Here is a 23,254-nt window from a genome sequence, read left to right as displayed (position 1 = left end):
AAATAATTAGGCAGAGTCTTTCCCCCATCCATAATCAGGCAATGTGCCCCAGGAATCCCTGGTGTCAATCACCTGTAAATAAAAATAAAGGGAAGATACTCACCTTTAAAGCAGTATTGTCACCACAAAAATCAAATGTCAACAGCAACTAGTCTGAGTGTATTAAGTGATAAAGATGCTAATCCTGCATTCAAAGCTTGCAAAACATTTTCTGCTGTTATGGTTTGGAGTTATCACATACTTTATGAGCACTGGCCCTAGTGCCAAAGAGTTGAATGCTGGGAGTTATTTTTATCTATAATATATTCCTCCTCTTCCATTTATTTCCCTGCCTACCTTTCTTATCTGAAACACCTCTGCTCACTTGTGTTTACAAGCAAGGCTGAGGTGACTTAGAGATTGGAGGATAAGACAGTGTAGTTCCTAGTATACACCTTAGTGGGAGTGTCTGAAGACTCTGGGAGGCGGGCAGCTAATGCATACACAATGAGCAAGAGAAGGGAGGGGGAAAAACAAGAGTCAGGGAGGATATGATGTCAGCATTAGCTTGGCAAGATGGCCACTGCCTAGAATAGGATTTTCTGCTTTTCTTTTATAAAATTAACAGGAATCATTATGTGGATAGCACAATACATCTGTTATGCAAGTAGAAGTAGTATTTATCTATTTATATATGTGTTTTTTATTTCTAGGTTAGCATGGGTGTCACTTGTTCTTTAAGGTCATCAGTCTCACATCTTGCTCCTCATGACAGTGCTCAGCAGCACATCTAGCAAATCTGTCATTTTGCCACACTGGAATGTAGACCCGGGTAATGCTCTGCAGCTCATATCTACACAGAGCATACATGAGTACCGTCTGCGCATGCTCAGTGGAAGGAAGCTGCTCATGCGCCACTTTTATTCCTCTCTGCATGAGAACTTTCTTCTACTGGGCATGAGCAGACGCCCTTACTCGCGCCTGCCCTCTGCGGATCTGCTAGTTTACAGCCACACTCCCAGACAGCAGATTTGACTCACTCGTGAAATGCAATTAAACGGACTCAGTTGGAAGCCTATAAACTATCCAGAGACTTCCCACTAATGAGATTTTTTTACTTCAGCATTGCTTGTGCTTTTTATTATTGATTCATAAAGTGCCAACATATTCATTTGCGTATATGCTTTTTATTATCACATTGAAGCACATTTTTGAGTATAGAAAAAGTGTTTTATGATAGTTGTCCTAAAGGGAAAACAGAGATGAAAATATAAACTGATGCGATAAACAATACATCTATCTTTCTACTCCTAAAAACAATGACATTTTTTAGAATAAAGATCCCAGTTTAAATTTTTATCAGCTAAAACAATATACTGTACTGTATAATAATAATGGTCAATGAAATGCATCTGCATCAGCTCCTGCACTTGATTGGACCAAGTCAACTCTGCATAAGTTAACATACAAATTACACCTGCTTCCTAAACTCGCTGAGGTTCATCGATCGAGTCAGGTATATGGAAACCTGGCTAAAACTGCTCGTTTTAGCCAGGTTTCCATATACCTGACTTGATAGATGCAGATGCTCATTACAGCTAGTGATGCTGCTCACGCTCAGTGCCATGCTTGCCTGAGTCGCCTCGCCTACTGCTGCCGTGCCGCTGCCCACTGTGCCCAGACTCGCCACTCCCTACGGCATGTAGGCATGTCCAAAGCTAGAGAAGCTACTACAGACCTCGGCCAATCACTGCTTTCCGGGGCTTGGTTACAAGCACGCCGCGCTTGTAAGAATAAAGCGCGGCTACGTTAGGCACGCATCGGTTTCAAGATGGCGGCGTCCAATGAGGGTGGCTGTGCGGCAGATATAAAGAGAACACACCTCGGTATCCCGGAGGCGGTGTTTGTGGTGAGAGGCCTGGTTTCGGTGCCCGTGTATGTGTGGGCGTAGGGCTGCATTAGTGTAGCGGGTCTGAGCGCAGCGTGATGGTCATCATGGTTACCTAGGCGGCGTCTCCATACATGGCAGCGTCTCTTATGCGAGCACCATGATGTACATATGTGGTCACTCCTAGCAGCTGCTTCCATTCATTCTACCCTGCAGCTAGATGTGTTATTTCAGTGTAGGCAAGTGTATAAAGGTTTCCATACATCAGGCAATGTATGGGGAGATCTGACCAAGAGACAGAGAGATCTGCTGGTTGCCTATACACTGAAAACTGATTCCTGATCAATTTCAGCATGAGATTTTTGGGAATCTTCTGCCATGTGCCTCACATGTTGTTTGGGAGGGACAGTAGGCAAGGGTTTCTGTCGTGTTTGTTGTTCACTGCACATGATGGACCATGTTGGCCTGAGATTTCCCAGCATGTCCGATTGATACATTTGCCTAATTTTGGCTTGGAATTAGTCAAATCTTCGATTGGGCATGCTCTTGGCAGCACAGATGTTATGGAATTGTATAGTCAATCAGCTACCAAGTCGATTGATGTATGATCACCTTTAACCACTTGAGGACCACAGTCTTTCTACCCCTTAAGGACCGGCCACTTTTTTTCCATTCAGACCACTGCAGCTTTCACGGTTTATTGCTCGCTCATACAACCTACCACCTAAATGAATTTTGGCTCCTTTTCTTGTCACTAATAAAGCTTTCTTTTGGTGCTATTTGATTGCTCCTGCGATTTTTACTTTTTATTATATTCATCAAAAAAGACATGAATTTTGGCAAAAAAATGATTTTTTTAACTTTCTGTGCTGACAATTTTCAAATAAAGTAAAATTTCTGTATACATGCAGCGCGAAAAATGTGAACAAACAACATGTTTTTGATAAAAAAAACCCATTCAGTGTATATTTATTGGTTTGGGTAAAAGTTATAGCGTTTACAAACTATGGTGCAAAAAGTGAATTTTGCCATTTTCAAGCATCTATGACTTTTCTGACCCCCTGTCATGTTTCATGAGGGGCTAGAATTCCAGGATAGTATAAATACCCCCCAAATGACCCCATTTTGGAAAGAAGACATCCCAAAGTATTCACTGAGAGGCATAGTGAGTTCATAGAAGATATTATTTTTTGTCACAAGTAAGCGGAAAATGACACTTTGTGACAAAAAAAAAAAGAATCCATTTCTTCTAACTTGCGACAAAAAAAAATGAAATCTGCCACGGACTCACCATGCCCCTCTCTGAATACCTTGAAGTGTCTACTTTCCAAAATGGGGTCATTTGTGGGGTGTGTTTACTGTCCTCGCATTTTGGGGGGTGCTAAATTGTAAGCACCCCTGTAAAGCCTAAAGGTGCTCATTGGACTTTGGGCCCCTTAGCGCAGTTAGGCTGCAAAAAAGTGCCACACGTGGTATTGCCGTACTCAAGAGAAGTAGTAGAATGTGTTTTGGGGTGTATTATTTCTCCCACCCAGCATGGGTATGTGTAAAATCTCTGTAAATGACAATTTTTTCATTTTTTTTTTTACACACAATTGTCCATTTACAGAGTTATTTCTCCCACCCAGCATGGGTATGTGTAAAAATACACCCCAAAACACATTGTACTACTTCTCCCGAGTACGGCGATACCACATGTGTGGCACTTTTTTGCACCCTAACTGCGCTAAAGGGCCCAAAGTCCAATGAGTACCTTTAGGATTTCACAAGTCATTTTGCGGAATTTGATTTCCAGACTACTCCTCACGGTTTAGGGCCCCTAAAATGCCAGGGCAGTATAGGAACCCCACAAATGACCCCATTTTAGAAAGAAGACACCCCAAGGTATTCCGTTAGGAGTATGGTGAGTTCATAGAAGATTTTATTTTTTGTCAAAAGTTAGCGGAAAATTGATTTTTATTGTTTTTTTCACAAAGTGTCATTTTCCACTAACTTGTGACAAAAAATAAAATCTTCTATGAACTCACCATACTCCTAACGGAATACCTTGAGGTGTCTTCTTTCTAAAATGGGGTCATTTGTGGGGTTCCTATACTGCCCTGGCATTTTAGGGGCCCTAAACCGTGAGGAGTAGTCTGGAAATCAAATTCCGCAAAATGACCTGTGAAATCCTAAAGGTACTCATTGGACTTTGGGCCCTTTAGCGCAGTTAGGGTGCAAAAAAGTGCCACACATGTGGTATCGCCGTACTCGGGAGAAGTAGTACAATGTGTTTTGGGGTGTATTTTTACACATACCCATGCTGGGTGGGAGAAATAACTCTGTAAATGGACAATTGTGTGTAAAAAAAAAAAAAATCAAAAGACTGTCATTTACAGAGGTATTTCTCCCACCCAGCATGGGTATGTGTAAAAATACACCCCAAAACACATTGTACTACTTCTCCCGAGTATGGCAATACCACATGTGTGGCACTTTTTTGCACCCTAACTGCGCTAAAGGGCCCAAAGTCCAATGAGTACCTTTAGGATTTCACAGGTCATTTTGCGAAATTTGATTTCCAGACTACTCCTCACGGTTTAGGGCCCCTAAAATGCCAGTTCAGTATAGGAACCCCACAAATGACCCCATTTTAGAAAGAAGACACCCCAAGGTATTCCGTTAGGAGTATGGTGAGTTCATAGAAGATTTTATTTTTTGTCAAAAGTTAGTGGAAAATGACACTTTGTGAAAAAAACAATAAAAATCAATTTTCCGCTAACTTTTGACAAAAAATAAAATCTTCTATGAACTCACCATACTCCTAACGGAATACCTTTGGGTGTCTTCTTTCTAGAATGGGGTCATTTGTGGGGTTACTATACTGCCCTGGCATTTTAGGGGCCCTAAACCGTGAGGAGTAGTCTTGAAACCAAATGTCGCAAAATGACCTGTGAAATCCTAAAGGTACTCATTGGACTTTGGGCCCCTTAGCGTACTTAGGGTGTAAAAAAGTGCCACACATGTGGTACCGCCGTACTCAGGAGAAGTAGTATAATGTGTTTTGGGGTGTATTTTTACACATACCCATGCTAAGTGGGAGAAATATCTCTGTAAATGACAATTGTTTGATTTGTTTTACACACAATTGACCATTTACATAGAAATTTCTCCCACCCAGCATGGGTATGTGTAAAAATACACCCCAAAACACATTATACTACTTTTCCTGAGTACGGCGGTACCACATGTGTGACACTTTTTTGCAGCCTAGGTGCGCTAAGGGGCCCAACGTCCTATTCACGGGTCATTTTGAGGCATTTGTTTTCTAGACTACTCCTCGCGGTTTAGGGCCCCTAAAATGCCAGGGCAGTATAGGAACCCCACAAGTGACCCCATTTTAGAAAGAAGACACCCCAAGGTATTCCGTTAGGTGTATGGCGAGTTCATAGAAGATTTTATTTTTTGTCACAAGTTAGTGAAAAATGACACTTTGTGAAAAAAACCCAATAAAAATCAATTTCCGCTAACTTTTGACAAAAAATAAAATCTTCTATGAACTCGTCATACACCTAACAGAATACCTTGGGGTGTCTTTTTTTCTAAAATGGGGTCACTTGTGGGGTTCCTATACCGCCCTGGCATTTTACGGGCCCAAAACCGTGAGTAGTCTGGAAACCAAATGTCTCAAAATGACTGTTCAGGGGTATAAGCATCTGCAAATTTTGATGACAGGTGGTCTATGAGGGGGCGAATTTTGTGGAACCGGTCATAAGCAGGGTGGCCTTTTAGATGACAGGTTGTATTGGGCCTGATCTGATGGATAGGAGTGCTAGGGGGGTGACAGGAGGTGATTGATGGGTGTCTCAGGGGGTGGTTAGAGGGGAAAATAGATGCAATCAATGCACTGGGGAGGTGATCGGAAGGGGGTCTGAGGGGGATCTGAGGGTTTGGCCGAGTGATCAGGAGCCCACACGGGGCAAATTAGGGCCTGATCTGATGGGTAGGTGTGCTAGGGGGTGACAGGAGGTGATTGATGGGTGTCTCAAGGTGTGATTAGAGGGGGGAATAGATGCAAGCAATGCACTGGCGAGGTGATCAGGGCTGGGGTCTGAGGGCATTCTGAGGGTGTGGGCGGGTGATTGAGTGCCCTAGGGGCAGATAGGGGTCTAATCTGATAGGTAGCAGTGACAGGGGGTGATTGATGGGTAATTAGTGGGTGTTTAGGGTAGAGAAGAGATGTAAACACTGCACTTGGGAGGTGATCGGACGTCGGATCTGCGGGCGATCTATTGGTGTGGGTGGGTGATCAGATTGCCCGCAAGGGGCAGGTTAGGGGCTGATTGATGGGTGGCAGTGACAGCGGGTGATTGATGGGTGGCAGTGACAGGGGGTGATTGATGGGTGATTGACAGGTGATCAGTGGGTTATTACAGGGAAGGACAGATGTAAATAATGCCCTGGCGAATTGATAAGGGGGGGGTCTGAGGGCAATCTGAGCGTGTAGGCGGGTGATTGGGTGCCCGCAAGGGGCAGATTAGGGTCTGATCTGATGGGTAACGGTGATAGGGGGTGATTGATGGGTAATTAGTGGGTGTTTAGAGGAGAGAATAGATGGAAACACTGCGCTTGGGTGGTGATCTGATGTCGGATCTGCGGGCGATCTATTGGTGTGGGTGGGTGATCAGTTTGCCCGCAAGGGGCAGGTTAGGGGCTGATTGATGGGTGGCAGTGACAGGGGTGATTGATGGGTGGCAGTGACAGGGGGTGATTGACAGGTGATTGACAGGTGATCAGTGGGTTATTACAGGGAAGGACAGATGTAAATAATGCCCTGGCGAATTGATAAGGGGGGGTCTGAGGGCAATCTGAGCATGTAGGCGGGTGATTGGGTGCCCGCAAGTGGCAGATTAGGGTCTGATCTGATGGGTAACAGTGACAGGTGGTGATAGGGGGTGATTGATGGGTAATTAGTGGGTGTTTAGAGGAGAGAATAGATGGAAACACTGCGCTTGGGTGGTGATCTGATGTCGGATCTGCGGGCGATCTATTGGTGTGGGTGGGTGATCAGATTGCCCGCAAGGGGCAGGTTAGGGGCTGATTGTTGGGTGGCAGTGACAGGGGGTGATTGATGGGTGATAGGTGATTGGCAGGTGATTGACAGGTGATCAGTGGGTTATTACAGGGAAGGACAGATGTAATTAATGCACTGGTGAATTGATAAGGGGGGGGGGGGGGGTCTGAGGGCAATCTGAGCGTGTGGGCGGGTGATTGGGTGCCCGCAAGGGGCAGCTTAGGGTCTGATCTGATAGGTAACAGTGACAGGTGGTGATAGGGGGTGATTGATGGGTAATTAGTGGGTGTTTAGAGAAGATAACAGATGTAAACAATACATTTGGGAGGTAATCTGACGGCGGGTTTGCGGGCGATCTAATGGTGTGGGTGGGTGATCAGATTGCCCGCAAGGGGCAGGTTAGGGGCTGATTGATGGGTGGCAGTGACAGGGGGTGATTGATGGGTGATAGGTGATTGGCAGGTGATTGACAGGTGATCAGTGGGTTATTACAGGGAAGAACAGATGTAATTAATGCACTGGCGAATTGATAAGGGGGGGTCAGAGGGCAATCTGAGCGTGTTGGCGGGTGATTGGGTGCCCGCAAGGGGCAGATTAGGGTCTGATCTGATAGGTAAAAGTGACAGGTGGTGATAGGGGGTGATTGATGGGTAATTAGTGGGTGTTTAGAGGAGAGAATAGATGTAAACAATGGATTTGGGAGGTGATCTGATGTCGGATCTGCGGGCGATCTATTGGTGTGGGTGATCAGATTGCCCGCAAGGGGCAGGTTAGGGGCTGATTGTTGGGTGGCAGTGACAGGGGGTGATTGATGGGTGATTGATGGGTGATTGATGGGTGATTGATGGGTGATTGATGGGTGATTGATGGGTGATTGATGGGTGATTGATGGGTGATTGATGGGTGATTGATGGGTGATTGATGGGTGATTGATGGGTGATTGATGGGTGATCGACGGGTGATTGACAGGTTATCAGGGAAGATAGATGCATACAGTACACAGGGGGGGGGGGTCTGGGGAGAATCTGAGGGGTGGGGGGGTGATCAGGAGGGGGCAGGGGGGGGGATAAAAAAAAAATAGCGTTGACAGATAGTGACAGGGAGTGATTGATGGGTTATTAGGGGGGTGATTGGGTGCAAACAGGGGTCTGGGGGGTGGGCAGGGGGGGGTCTGAGGGGTGCTGTGGGCGATCAGTGGGCGGGGGGGGGCAGATCAGTGTGTTTGGGTGCAGACTAGGGTGGCTGCAGCCTGCCCTGGTGGTCCCTCGGACACTGGGATCACCAGGGCAGGAGGCAGCCTGTATAATACACTTTGTATACATTACAAAGTGTATTATACACTTTGTAGCGGCGATCGCGGGGTTAACATCCCGCCGGCGCTTCCGTATGGCCGGCGGGATGTTACGGCGGGTGGGCGGAGCCAGTTGCCGGGGGAAGCGCGCGTCATCAATGACGCGATCGCTCCCCCGGCATGCCTAAAGGACGCGCCGCCTGAAGGCGTATTGCGGTCCTTTAGGCGTCCACTTTGCCGCCGCCCATGGGCTGTGGGCGGTCGGCAAGTGGTTAAGGAATCATCAAGCAAATTTGGCTTCCCCAAGATATACTTACCAGGGGCTTCCTCCAGCCCCTAGAAGCTGACATGTCCCTCGCAGCATCTCCACTCGCAACTGCCTGCCCGGGGTCCCTGCCGGTGCAGAGGCCGACCGCCTGTACTGCGTGAGCGCCGCTGTCAGTCAAGTCCATGTTATGCGCAGTGTACTGCGCAGGTGTAGTAGGCTGTGGAAAACATGGACTTGATTGACAGCAGCGCTTCACGCAGGTGCAGAAAGGATGACCTCGAGGTTGGCCTCTGTACCGGAGGGGACACTGGGTTGGTGGCTGCGAGCAGAGATGCTGCATGGGACATGTCAGCTTCAAGGGACTGGAGGAAGCCGCTGGTAAATATATCACGGGGCAGCCAAATTTGCTTGTTTCCTTTAAGAATGTTTTTGAGTGATTGTTCAGGCGTGTCGTCATGAGGCAGGCAGGCAGTCCTCTGAACGCTTGCAAAAAAAAAAGCTAACAGCAAATTCCTCCTCCTCCTTGACCTGAACTCAGAACTTCCACTCTGCTCTAAAAGATGCTGCACAGCATAAAAATATTTGCACTGTTTTGACTTCCTGCTTTCATGGAATTGGACCTATTGTTAACATCTTTTGCTTCCAAATGAGTTAATCTGCCATGGCAGCTAGGTGACATGGGGAGAGATCAAATTGCAATTTGTGATTATACACAGATGAGACGGGGGGGGGGGGGGGGGGGGGGATTAGACAGGCTGAATTCTCTAAATACATACAGGATGCACTTCTGTTTTCCTTCTGTCCTGTGCAAGAGGTCAGGTCCACTTAAAAAAAAACACACAAATCCCAGCTTTGCCTGGTGCCTTTTTTATAGCATTCTATCCATGTTAAGGGGAACTTAGCTGAGGTAGCCACTTAAGGCATCTCAGATGTGTCTGGCATGTGAACAGCTGTTCTCTCCTCCCCCCCCCCCCCCCCCAATAAATTGAGCACCTGGGTAGGTTAAAAGGGGAATCCAAGGAATCTCCCCACTAAGGAAGGTTTATTAAATAGTGTGTTTTTTGGGGTAAGGGATCACTTACTTATGGGGGTGCTAATCCCTAGATGTCCACAGCTGTCATGGTTGAGAGCATTCTATGCATGCACAGTTTGTAAACAATCAGAACCGAGTATACTCGGAATGGTTCCAGTGACAGCTTCCACGGATGGACAGCTGATGCGCACTGGAGATCCCACAGAGTTCTGAATGGGGGGGCTACAGTGGCAAGATTGAGGGGAGGCCGAACGTAAGGATGCTGGAGATCATAGTCTCTATGCGACCTTTACGTTCCATACAGTAAAACCTAGTCAATGAAAGGGATGCTTCATTGCTTCTGTTAAAAAGAATCTGTATTGTTAAAATCGCTCAAAAGTAAACATAAGTGCGTTAGGGGACATCTCCTATTACTCTCTGTCACAATTTCGCCGCTCCTCGTCGCATTAAAAGTGGTTAAAAACCGTTTTTAAAAGTTTGTTTGTAAACAAACAAAATGGCCACCAAAACAGGAAGTAGGTTGATGTACAGTATGTCCACACATAGAAAATACATCCATACACAAGCAGGCTGTATACAGCCTTCCTTTTGAATCTCAAGAGATCATTTGTGTGTTTCTTTCCCCCATGCACTGAAGTTTCAGGCTGCTCTTTTCTTCCTGCAAACAGCTTTGCCCTTGTTTGTAATTCCTCAGTATGTGAAAGCCCAGCCAGCTCAGAGGACGATTTATCCAGCTTGTAAAAGATAAGAGAGAGAAGAGAGAAGCTGCTCTAATCCTAAATAACACACAGGCAGTGTGCATAAAGGGGAGTTCATAGCAGAACCACAACACTGAAGAACTTGGCAGCCTTCCAGACACAGGCCGACAAGTCTGACAGGGGAAAGATACATTGATTTATTACAAAGACTGTGTTAGTAGAAAGTGCTGCAGTTAGCCAGAACACATTAGAATAGCTTTTGGAACGTGTAGGATGATAAAAAACAGGATGCAATTTTTGTTACGGAGTCTCTTTAAGGTATTATTATTTATTGTATTTATAAAGCGGTAACGCACAGTATGCAGTGTTGGGATGCTGTAGTGCAGTTGGAGCCCAACGTACCTTATGGACTGAACATTACATTAACTTATTGCAGTGCAACTTTTGGCGTTAAGATGCCCCCACTGTGAACATAGCCTTACTATTTTATAACCCCCCCCCCCCCCCCCCCAGTTTTCTTTTAACATTGCAGGAGCCCTGGGAAGGGAAATCAGTTTGAGGGTTGTGGTGCTCTTCACAGTATTAGAAAGGGCACTCAAATTTTGTAATGTGTAAATGGGGTTTCGCATCAGTGCACCTAGTTATTGCTGAGGAAAAATATAAATCATAAATGTATCTAGTCACTGGGGCTTTCTGGGAGGTTGAGCATTTGTTTTCTACCATTTTTGTTAGAGCAGTGTATACAGTGACATGCATCAGTGATAAACGTGGTGATGTTTCTGTCCTGTCACAGGAAGATGTGGATTCATTTATGCAGAAACCTGGGAATGAGACGGCTGACGCAGTACTTAAACGATTGGATGAGCAGTATCAAAAATATAAGTTTATGGAATTAAATCTTTCTCAGAAGAAACGAAGGTATGTGATTGATTAATTCTGAAAATACCATACATAGTTTGCAAGAAATTAAATTTGTTTTCTTTTGTGACAGGCTAAAGAGCCAGATCCCAGATATTAAACAGACATTAGAAATTTTAAAGCATATGCAGAAGAAAAAGGTAAATGTTGCTTCTTGATGTATTCATTTCTTTTCCTGTAGAATGCCTGCCAAAAGACTGGACATGGAGTTGGGTGAAGCAAGGGCATGGGTTATGTGTGCAGATTCCACACAATGTTTGCAGTATGCTATATGATGTATGCAGCTTTTTCTGGCTGCCCCACCTGCAGGATATGCCTAGATGATGGCTTCACAGAAGCTAGTGTATCCAGGATACATACCAAACTGGGTGATTACATTGACCTGCTAGAGCCAAGCCATTGTGTCTTTATTTTGTAGGTAGTTGCCAAATTTGTGTGCGTATGGTACAGATAAATTTTGTGTGTGTTTGGTACATGGTACAGATAAGGCATGACATGCTTTATAAGAGGAGCAGTGTGTATGAGGTGCTGAAATTGTCACACATGGGAAAACTGAGGCATAATTATAGATCTGGGTGTACCTCAGCTGCTGCATTTCATTGGTCCATTTCCAAGTTGAGTACATTTATATAAGGTTTAACATAAAAGTACAGATGGCTAATAAGCACGCTTGTCAGGCAGTTTAGGATATAGGCTAGTATGAAACTGCAGCCGAAATAACGTTTCTAACACCGTGCGTGTCGTTGCACATATGCGGTGGTGTTGCCCCCTGGCAAAAAAAACTGTTGATTTGCTGTGTTGGAGCATGGCTGCTCAGATGTGACTCCATGAACTCCATGTCTGTTCAGTGCCTTATTGAGAAATGTTGTTCCTTTCACCTAGTACTAGGATATTTCAGCCCAAGTACGTCCACTATCGATATCGCCTATAATTCTGGAGGTGAGAAGGAATTGGCATGGGGGATGCAATCGTGGGTCACTATTCTCCATTTGTTAAAAGCCTAACAAACTGATTCTCTGGTCCCCCGCAGCGACCCACTTTAATTTTCGGCGACTCAGTGTGTTGATGGCTATTGCTCCTGTGCAGCCCTGGCTGCGTGTGTCCAGTACAGGATAGAAGCATGATCAAGGATGTGCGGCCAGGTCCATGCAGGCGCAGTGGCCATCGACTTCCTGAGTCCCTGAAAACGAAAGTGGGTCGCTGCAGGGGCCTAGAGGATCGGTCTGTCCTGCGCAGGGGGGGGGGGGGGGGGGGGTGGTAGAAGCCCCAGGTAAGTTAAAATGGCTTTTTTTCCATTGTTTGGGTTTCCTTTTTAAACTATAAAAGTTGTAGTGCTGGAAAGTGTAAAAATATTGGTGTTTTTATTGCTTTCTGTGTCCTTGTTAGAAGGCTCAACTCCCTTTCTGTCACAGTATCACTGAGGATAGGAAATTATAAAAACTTTGCCCTAATAAGGGTCACAGCCATAAACCCCATACAATTTTGACACAGTACCAACTAAGGTTCTTCTAAGCACTTGTTTGAAAGACTAGATAAAACTGGGCCTTGGCAGGCCCTTCTACTTCTCGAAACCTGGCTATACACTTATGCTGCGTACACACTTGCGATAACGATCGTTCGTAAACACCAATTAACGATCGCTCGTCCGACAATTGCATAACGTTCTTTCCATCGCGATCAGAAGCGATCGTTAAGGAGAGCGAGGAAAGTGCAATCATTGCACGAGCGAATTTTCCAACAAGTTGGAGCCTATCGCGCGATCATCGCTGTTAAAGAAAGGTGTGTACAGCAATCGTGCGAGAATGATCGTTACAGAATGTAGTGCGCAACTGCGCATATAGCTGGAACCTACATATTTCCGGTGTATTGTTTGGTAACGATCGTTCTGTGAGAATTTTGAAAAAAAAACCAAACATCTTGCTGTTAATCCAAATGTTTTGTAAAACATTAATTACGTCATATCCGTGTGCGCACGCAACCATTCTTCACTGATCGTTCGTTTCTGCAATAACAATCGCTGCGCTACACTCTGTTGCCTAATTTGCATTTACTGCTCTGCTCGTCCAACTATCGTTCGTTGCGGAACGATCGTTCCTAACGAACGATCGTTATCGCAGGTGTGTATGTACCATTACAGATTGCTGGGTGTGGCAAAACACTCAGTTCCTCTTTAATTGAGATCTACCCCTACCACATACAGCTCATCCATTTTCTTTTAGCATGGACCATTAAAAATAAATTGAGTCACAGCGTTGCATCGTTCAATGAAGTGCAGCGCTAAGGGCAGTCGATCTACCACTAGTGTTGGTATTTGAATTTGGCGCCACGTGGTTTGGAAATCGAACACCCTCTTGGTGCCGAATGCGAACACCAACACTACCACCACTCCTGCCCCATCCCCTATCAATGCAAATCTTTTAGGTAAGGTTTGATTGAATGTGTTGGAGCAGTTGATTTATAAGTGTATTGTAACCTTTAGTATAGAAGGTAAGCAAAACGAGCCATACTACCTCTGCTGCACCTGCCTATTGATGAAGAGTCTGCCTTCTAGCCATGTGAGCAGGCATGGTTGTCGCTAGAATGCAGCCTTGTCTGTAGGGCCCGTTCCCACTGCGGGGGAAAGAGCTGCGTTTAAGGGAATGCAGCAAAATGCATCCTATGTTATCAATTTCCACTGTCAAATGGAACTCCAAGGCAAAATGCTGACCGCAAGCTTGATTCGCCTGCGCAAAAAACTGCTACATTTCCTGTCAAAATTCGGTGCGGTTGTCCGGTGACCAATAGGTATAGGCCTAAGGGCCTGTTTCCACTACACGCAGATTCTGCATGCAGAAAACTGACTCCAATGAATGTCTATGGGCCTGTTTCCACTGAACGCAATTTTTCTGATGCAGATTTCCCATAGGCATTCATTGGAGTCAGTTTTCTGCATGCAGAATCTGCGTGTAGTGGAAACAGGCCCTTACTGTTGGTTTGCTTAAAAAAAAAAAAAAAAAAAAAAAAAACCTCCTGCAATAGAGCATTTCATTGGGTCATCTGGACCAATGAGAATCCTCCCTGTTGCCAAGTAGGATTCACATGAAGTGTGTGTGGCGTTTGTGGTTTTGTTTTTTGTTTTTTTAATAATCTAACAGGAAGCCCCTTGCTTCCTGTTCTCCAGACAAGCAAGTACGCGCGTGCGGCGAGAAAAGTGGCGGAAATACTGGAGTGCACAGGTGACAATGCAAACGCAGCGGAAGTGCATCTGATCACATTCTGAGCAAATGCGCTTACCACAGTGCTATAGTGTGAACCGGCCCAAAGTAGGGACTCCCAGTAAGATTTTCACACGTTGCCAGACATGGCTTGAACCTATTGCACACATAAGGTTCCTTAAAACCACTTTCCTATATAGCAATCCTGTTGTTTCGACTGCTATAGGGGTCTTTGCTGATTTCCCCCCCCCCCCCCCCAGAATATATATCCCTATAGCAGTCCAAACAGGATTGCTATATAGGAAAGTGGTTTTAAGGAACCTTATGTGTGCGATAGGGTCAAGCCATGTCTGGCAACGTGTGCAAATTTATTGTTTACCTGCACAAATCCATTCGGTAGTGAGACACTCCTAGTAAGATGCAAGCAAATCTACGGTCATGCAGATTTTATGATCTTATGCAAATATATGCAGCTTGAAAAAGGACAAACACAATTCTGTAAGTGTTTTTTGCTTTTTTAAATTAAAATTCATATTTGCACTTCCTCGACTAGCCCTAATCCTTAGTTGGCACCATCAAAACCGATGGATGGAGTTTGTCTCTGCACTGCTGAATATGAACAGGCAAACACCCTAGCAAGATGTATAGCTGAAGCTGAAACGGATGTCATTTGACTAGCTGTGTAACCTGTAGACTGAACACAACTGTTATGCTGGGAAATCCATAAAGAGAAGGCTGTGGGCATGGAATATCTTCTTTAATGGTCTGGAGTTCTATATTACTCTCTCTCTACCTGGCAGGCTTAGTGTGTTTTGTGCTTATGCATTTTTTTTTCTTTTCCTTGACTGCTATATAATACATTGTAATCCTGTATAACATGCATATAACAGTCTTAATATACTGATTAATTCCTTTCTTGGCAGGGCACTACAGAGCCGATGGAAACAAGGTTTTTATTGGCAGATAATCTTTATTGTAAAGCATCAGTGCCACCTACAGATAAAGTCTGCTTGTGGCTTGGGGTAAGTATAGCTAATTATCTGAAATGTGTATTCTGAAGCTACGAATAGATTGAGATTTCTAGCTATGACCGCTGTACTGTGTTCTGCTTGTAAAAGGTGGAGCTTTCACCCCTTTGCAGACTTGAGGTAACATATTAGAGCTGGGGTCAGGAACCTTTTTGGCTGAGAGTCATAAACGCCACATTTTAAAATGTAATTCTGTGAGAGCCATACAATGTTTCAAACTGGGACAGTGCGCATGTGCAGCAAAGGGCTTACATCCCTGTTGCCATGGTGATGTGTACACAGTTGATCCTCCAGGCAGCAGAAGTGTCACATGTCTTCAGCTTCTCTTGAGTTTCAGCAACATCAGCAATTTCCCAGAGAACCAGACAGGAGAAATACCAACTAACAGCTTGTACAATTAGCTAGCTGACTTGAGTTGATTCACTTTGTAGCAAGAGATCCCTGCACTTTGGCCCAAAAGGCTGCCTGTCAAGTGACAAACGGCCTATTGGGCCAATCAAAGTGTGGGGTTCTAATCCTATAAAGTCAAAGGACATGACAGGGTCCAGGGTGGGACAGTTGGAATGGCCGTTAGTTTTGGGGGGGACCGTGAGTAAGTTAGTAGTGCAGCTACAGCAGTAGCATTTCTACTTTGAAAATTTTGCTTGCGCTCTCACGCTAAACTGCACTGCTTGAGCATTGTAGCTTAGTGAATCAGCCCCTAACTGAGTCAGATGTAGCCATCAAGAGCCACATTGGTTCCCGAGCAATAGGTTCCCTACTCCTGTGTTACAGGAAAGATAGTAGGGGGATAAATAAAGACATTGTAAAGATAGAAGTTAAAAAAAAATAGCAGAAAGATCAAGAAATGTAATACTTGCCATGTAATTTTTGTTCCACTGTGAGCCTGCGGGATCTTAAATTCTGGAAGACATGAAAAGAAATGGCATAAACTGCCCTTTAACTAAAAACACACAAACCAATACAATGCACAAGGTTCACAGACAGGAAACTGCCATGGCAATGACATCACACTGTGGGAGGGGTTTCACCTCAATATCAGCCATACAGATTCCCCTGATGATCTATTTGAGAAAAGGTAAAGATTTCTTGTGGGAAAGGGGGTATCTGCTATTGATTAGGATGAAGTTCAATCCTGGGTTAATGTTCCTCTTTAATGTACGGTTAAAGCAAATTTGAAGCTAAAAAAAAACTAAAGTTTTCATGAATCCCTGTGTAGAAGGAAGGGTCTGGATACAATAGACACCAGATTATTTATTTGCCCCCTTTTAAGTTATCGGCATATTGCTGTTATGAAGAGGAAGAATGTGGTGTTGCTTGGTGCACCAAAATGGACAGAACCTACCTTGCCATATGTACTTTTATACAAAGTGTACATTTATTACAAATGTGTAATGGGTTTGTGTTTTTCCTCTTAGGCCAATGTGATGCTTGAGTATGATATTGATGACGCTCAGGCTTTATTAGAGAAGAATTTGTCAACTGCTACAAGAAACCTTGATTCCACTGAAGAGGACCTGGACTTTTTGCGGGATCAGTTTACCACCACAGAAGTTAGTATCCTTTTTAGTGCAGCAGTGTGTTAAGGGTTTTCATCCTGGAGTCTCCACTTCCCAGCAGGTAAAGTGCCCCATACTCACCACCACACCAAAAATAATCTCCATGTATGATGCCCTTCACAGGTGGTGAATATCAGCCCCACTCTGCCCAGAGGCCTTGGTCCAGGAAAGCTATGCTATCTCTATGCCGCCAATCTTCTTGGCTATAGCCATAAAGGAAAAATGGGTAAATGGTAAGTAGGAGCATGTGCCATACCTGTTTCCAGGACAAATGTGGCATGCTGGTTAAGCCTCCTGAAGCCCTGGTGGTAAAGTTGGCATGGAAGCGAGGCAAGTAGCAGTTACAGAAAACCGGATGAAATACATGATCATTTAAAATCCTACCGGCCCCCTTGCAGACGTCCTGTACCTACGCTGGGACAAAACTATCCTCCTGTCCCCACTGCGGCTCCGTTTCACAGGTGATGGGCAACTGTGCCTACGTGCACATCCTCACTCCCGCTCATGTCTCTGGGAGTGTCCTGCGCAGACAAGGTACGAGTTCTTCTCATAGTGTGCCTGCGCAGGATGCTCGCGGCAACAGGAGCGCGAACGAGAACAGGTAGAACGAGGGAGCAACAGAACAGGAATGAGAATGCGTGCAGCCAGGGCTGCGCAGTTGTGGTGGCCATATCGGTGAAACGAAGCCGTCGTGGGGGATCAGAGGATCATTTTTGCACAGGACTTCTGCAGGGGGCCAGTAGAAGCCCCAGGTAAGTTCAACTTTGCATTCGGATGATGAATTTGTGAACACCTGAATATTGCAGTATTCTAACTGTTAAACAGGAACCTAAAGTCGATGGCTGTTACTATCCATCACTGTGAGAAATCTGCAAAGAGCATGTTGGATTTGTGATGGGAACCGTGATCCTCTTTATGGAGAAATGCAGTGTGCTGCACCTGTGCAGTATCAGTCACTTGTGCAGCTCAAAGGGGTAAAGAGGCGTCCAGAATATAACTGTGTTGACAAACAGCTAAAATTAGAGTGAGGTGGGTTACCTCAATGAAGACTGATTTGCAAACTTCAATGTGCACTGGGCAACACATTTTGTGGTTCATTGCCCACTTCCTCGGGTCGACTACAGTGCCAGAGCTAGGAGCGCTCCCAACTCTAGCTACAATTGGCTTTGTATTCGGCCTGAGGAAGTGGGCAAGGACCCACAAAATGCATTGCCTAGTGCATATTATAGTTTGCAAATCATACGAATTTGTCTTCATTGAGGTAAGCCACCTCATTCCATTTTTTAATTTTAACTGTTTTTAACAGTTTTATCATACTCTGGTCATCTCTTTCCTCCTTTGTGTTACCCACCTTCCTGTGGGGGGAACATTGCTCCAAATTGGTCAGGTGTGCACTTGCCACCCCCATAGCCGTTTGGATACCTTTTTATCGCTAGAGAGCGTCCACGTTCCAGTTTTTCTGGACACCCAAGTGGAGTCGGGTTTGTGTATCTCCACCTGCCTACAGTGGTTGGTTGCCTGCTTGAAACCTCCGTTTGTCAGTACCAATTCTCCTTTACTCCCTATTCATTGTTACTACACCTTTTGGCTCTCCCGTTGTCTCTGTGCTTTTTTTTCCGCAGGGTGCTCTCTGATCACCCTTTACTTCCACACTTGTGCAGCTGTATTCACATAAGCACAGTACAGTTGTGCCTCACCATCACAAGTCTAACAAGGAGGCTGTGGGAAACCTCTGCTGGGTCCAAAGGCTTCCCTTTTCTTAGGTTTGCCTCAGGTACACTTTAAAGCGAAACTCTATCATTGCCGAGAAAAAGTCAAACTGGCCAGTTCTGTCAATTGGAGGAATTAAATGGTAAAATGTATTTATCTTGCTTACATGTTGGCACTTAAAACTATTCCCTAGCAACAAATACTGTGATAAAGAAGTTACTGCAAATCAATAGATTAGTCCAGGTGTTGGAAAATCAGTAACAAGTTCCTGCTCTGCGCAGCTATAATTACTCATGCATTAAGATGGTATGTTTCTGGACAGTCTGTACATCACAGGGAGAAGTGCAACTCCAGCTTCAGTCCAGTTTAGAAAGTGAGGTAGATGGGAAAAAAAAACCTGTAGAGGTATGAGACGATAACATTAAATTGTGAAGCACTGATGCTTGTAGCAGTTTTCCAATATGATTAACTACTTTTATTGTTCATACAACCTATTGGGTCCAAGTATGTTTACCTGTGGTCTTATGAAACATGGGGATTCCCATGTTCTAGTTCCTTAAAGCGAGCTTAAAGTTGATCCGAGGTGAACTTTTACTCATTGCATAATTGTGTTCATTTCCTTTTGTTTATAGGGCATTCCTCAAGCCAAATACTTTTTTGCTTTTGTTTTAATACTCTGATTCCCTATAAACTAAATAAATCATGCCCACAGGTTTTCAGAGATCCTTGGCAGTAGCAAGGGCTCATGGCAGCTTAGTCTGGGCAGGGGGAGGAGGTGTTACTAGCCATTGATTTTAGAGGTAGAGGGGGGGGGGGGGGAATTAGGTTTTTTTCACAGTCTGAGTGCTGATGGTGCAGATAAGCCTGCCTCTGTGTAATGTTTACAAACATGGCTGCTGTCATTGTATCACAGGAAGAAATAATCATTTTCTATTAAATCTGTTTGCAGCTAGATTTGCTGTGTAAACTATCTAAACTTTAGATAAGATATATAGACAAGTTACTTGTTATAGTTCGTTTTTCATCTCGGATCCGCATTTAAACTGAATTAAAACTTAAGGTAGCCATACACTGGTCGATTTGCCATCAGATTCGACCAACAGATAGATCCCTCTCTGATCGAAACTGATCAGAGGGGGATCGTATGGCTGCCTTTACTGCGAACAGATTGTGAATCGATTTTAGCCTGAAACTGATTCACCTTCTGCCGAGCTGCTGCTGTCTCTGCCCCCCCATTCACAGCCACTAGCTATTCCAGCCGAGAGGGTTCTGGTCACCTGTATAGTAAAACAAATCATGCAGTATTGCAGTTTTAATTGTTCAGGTGCCCATTAAAGTGAGCCTTTAGTAAAAGGGAAATGAAAGCCGCCATATTTATTTATTTTTGAACCATAGTAATTGGCCGTTGTGATGACGCTGTGCCTTCAATGGTCTTAACCACTGACCCAGAATGAGTATGCAGATTAGGTGCTAAGACCACACTAATCCATGTGCTTGTTTCAGATGTGTGATTTACATGCTACTGGAGCTGGAAATATTAAAACAGCCAAACAGCTGAAAGTAAACCTGGTAGCCTCTATCACAACTTTAGAAATTGGAGTAAGCTATTAAAAAAAAAAAAAAAAGAGAAAATACAGTAGAATGTCATATAACAAAAATTCTGAAGCAAGAAGTTGAAAAATCCGCCTTGCAGGATTCAAAAACCCACTTATATGATTAGTATATAGAAATAAAACTTATTAGGTTTAATTTGTCTTTGTTTTCATTTGTTTTATTTGTGGCTATAATATGAGGTGTACAATACTAATTAGGCCTATAGTAACTCTCAAAGTAACCTGAAACTACCTTTTTTCAGCCTATAGCAACTCCCGTAGATGCCGGATCACTGAAATTCTAGTGTAGTTACATGCCAGTAGGCTTGCCAAGTGATGCAGCTTTATTATTTTTTTTTTTTTTAACGATTTAAAATGTTTGAAAATGAACCCCTGCATACAGAAAGTGTTAACAAACTAGTCCACTCTAGTCTCCCTGAGATTGTACTGAACACCTGTCCAATATCCATTCCTGGGAGGAGTCCAGAAGTGCACTCTATTTTCAAGTGACAGTCTTTCGCCACATCGTCCCATCCTTCGTTAATTGTTTGAGCGAGTGTTGGTATTTAAAGCTAGTGTTCTGCATAAGGAATCAAAATACCTGAATATTTCTGAATACCTCAGTGCCATTTCAGTACACGTGGTCAGGGGGATCTACTACTTGCACGTCAGAGCGCGTTTTGTGTGACTCCGTAACATCCTTCCAGTTTGGGGGAGGCCGTGGGGTGGGAAGCGTCAGTCACGTGAAGATCCAGAAGGGAACTCCTCCTGACCCTGTCCACAGCTTTGGTACTGAAAGTGTGGCGTTTGGCAGTATTTGGTTGTTCCTAATTTAAGGCGAATTCAAACGCAGACACAAATGATCGCTTTCTGTACCTCTCGTGAAAGCCCAGGAGGGAGAGTGTTGTACTAATTGTGTGGTTAGAGAGTTGTTTTAAAAGCAGTATGTTTGCTGAGTAATTATATAAAGGTAAATGTTCCCAGCCGCATTCCTCTCCTTTTTTAAAGTGTGGTGCAAGGAACCACAATGTCCACCAGAGCACCGAGCAGGGCACTGATATATGGAACCACAAAGAACAGCACACTTGATTTGACAATGCAAATCACTTTGCATTTTCTAGCTATGAGAGGGTTCGAGTCCATAGTCCAATATGTAGATGTTAAAAAAAGGCGACACACTGGCCTAGAGCTGTTTGACGTCCTGCCCATCCTCGTCAGCTTTAGGACTGGCAGGACACCCGAGACTGCTCTAGGCCAGTGTCTGTTGCCTTGTTTTAACATCTACAGTTTTGGACTATGGACTCTAACCCTCTCATAGCTATATGGAAATGGTTACTAGCAGGCTTTTGATGGACAGGGGGAGTCTCTAACTCCTACCTATTGCCAGTGGCTGGTACTTGTCGATCGTGTTTTACGCTTTATGGATATCTATTGCAATAAAAGATTTGCATTTTCAAATAGTGTGCTGATCTTTGTGGTTCGATGCTGAGTAATGATGGCAGAGGGGCGACATGTACTGCCTTATTATTCTCCTGCAATGCTTATATTTAAAGATGCATTTCATGAGTTTTTTTTTTGTTTGTTTTTTTTTGATGTATCAAGAGACTTGGTCAAGAGGAGTGGACTTTCTGACTTGCTGTAAATTGGACATTTTCTTAGTATATAATCTCTAGAATGTTGGCTTTCCCTTGAGCTTCGGCTCCCCTTCATTCTGTGCCCGACTACACTTAGTTTACAGGTTTTAGAAAAAGTGACAACTAACCCCTGACTGGACAGATGGTAAGTAGGGATGATCCATGACCTGCAAATAATTCTGCATTTCTGCTGGATTTTGCAAGTTTTGTGTGCAGCTTCGCAATCGGCTAATTTAATCCCTTCAGGGCAGAATCCAATTGGTCCATTTTCAAGCTGTATACATTTGCACAATCCTATGTTAGCTCGGCGCTATTTGTATCTCATTGACCATCCCTAATGGTGAGATCTGGAGCTGTGTGGAGAGAGGTGATGCATTCTGTCAAGATTACATTTCATACAGCAACTACAGCCTAGTCCAGATATTCCACATCGTAACTGTTATAAATGTGTGAAGTGCTGCAGTGCAAGAAATCTAAAGCTGAAAATGGTTTTTACATTTGGTCTGCTTTAAAAGGAAGTCAGCAATGGCATGTTCTGATTTCCATGCATCCCAAATGTGAGGTTTGCAAAAGCTATTGTGCATCTTGGACTCCTTGTAAGTAATTGTTGGAACATGGCTGTGTAATGTATGCTATAATTATAAAAATCTGTTGCTTATTTTATGAGGTTTCCTTAACAAACAATCCAGATATGGCTAGAGTTTATAACTGGGATGTAAAAAGAAGAAACAAAGACGATGGCTCCAAAATCAAAGCATAGTTTTAAATGTCACGTAACCATTTTAGAAAAGCCCTAAGACGTGTGGGATGGGAATCCAGTATCACTTTCTTTCCTCTTCACTATGGATCTTGAAGCAAGCACTTTTTATTTATTTGAGTCCAGTATCATGCATGCCTCAAGATGTTCTGGTCATCGGTAGAAAAGCAGGGCCGATCCCTTGCATCCACTTCATGAATTGGGACTGGACAGTTCTCTGTATGTTCTCTGCAGGAATGTGTCAACCATTTACTTGCAGTTCTAGACACACCATGTCTGTATTCTCTAATAAACCCCCTAAGGGCCAATGCTTTTTTTTCTTTTCTACTCACAAGCTTTATTAATATTACTAAAATGCTGTTGCAGGCTGTGTGTACATGCCTTATTTTGGTTTGCTTAGGATGAATATGGGACCTCTTCTGGAGGCCCTTTGTGTGACAACCTCCTGGGCTGTAGTACCACTGCAGAAAGGTATTGTGATCTAACTGTTCACATACAATGATCACCATGACAACCCAGGGGTCAGTTAAAGGGAACCTTGACTGAGATGTATATGGATGTTTCCTTTTAAACTATACCAGGTGCCTGGCAGCCCTGCTAATCTCTTTGGCTGCAGTAGTGGCTGAATCGCACCTGAAACAAGCATGCAGCT

The 23,254-nt window shown here is 44.2% G+C and overlaps 1 protein-coding gene across 1 annotated transcript; it reads left to right on the top strand.

Annotated features, from left to right (window-relative positions):
• Window positions 1-1,730: 1,730 nt before the first annotated feature.
• On the top strand, window positions 1,731-22,910 carry VBP1 (VHL binding protein 1). The gene is made up of 6 exons (XM_068249613.1): window positions 1,731-1,888; window positions 11,004-11,128; window positions 11,202-11,268; window positions 15,246-15,344; window positions 16,769-16,907; window positions 22,535-22,910. The coding sequence occupies exons 1-6, from the start codon at window positions 1,811-1,813 to the stop codon at window positions 22,603-22,605; spliced, it is 579 nt and encodes a 192-aa protein (XP_068105714.1). The 5' UTR covers window positions 1,731-1,810; the 3' UTR covers window positions 22,606-22,910.
• The last annotated feature ends 344 nt before the right edge of the window (window positions 22,911-23,254 follow it).

Source organism: Hyperolius riggenbachi, chromosome 8 (assembly GCF_040937935.1).
Source record: "Hyperolius riggenbachi isolate aHypRig1 chromosome 8, aHypRig1.pri, whole genome shotgun sequence".
In the NCBI taxonomy this organism is placed as follows: domain Eukaryota; kingdom Metazoa; phylum Chordata; class Amphibia; order Anura; family Hyperoliidae; genus Hyperolius; species Hyperolius riggenbachi.
The sequence above is the reverse complement of the archived record's forward strand: the minus strand, read 5'-3'. Positions and strand labels throughout refer to the sequence as shown.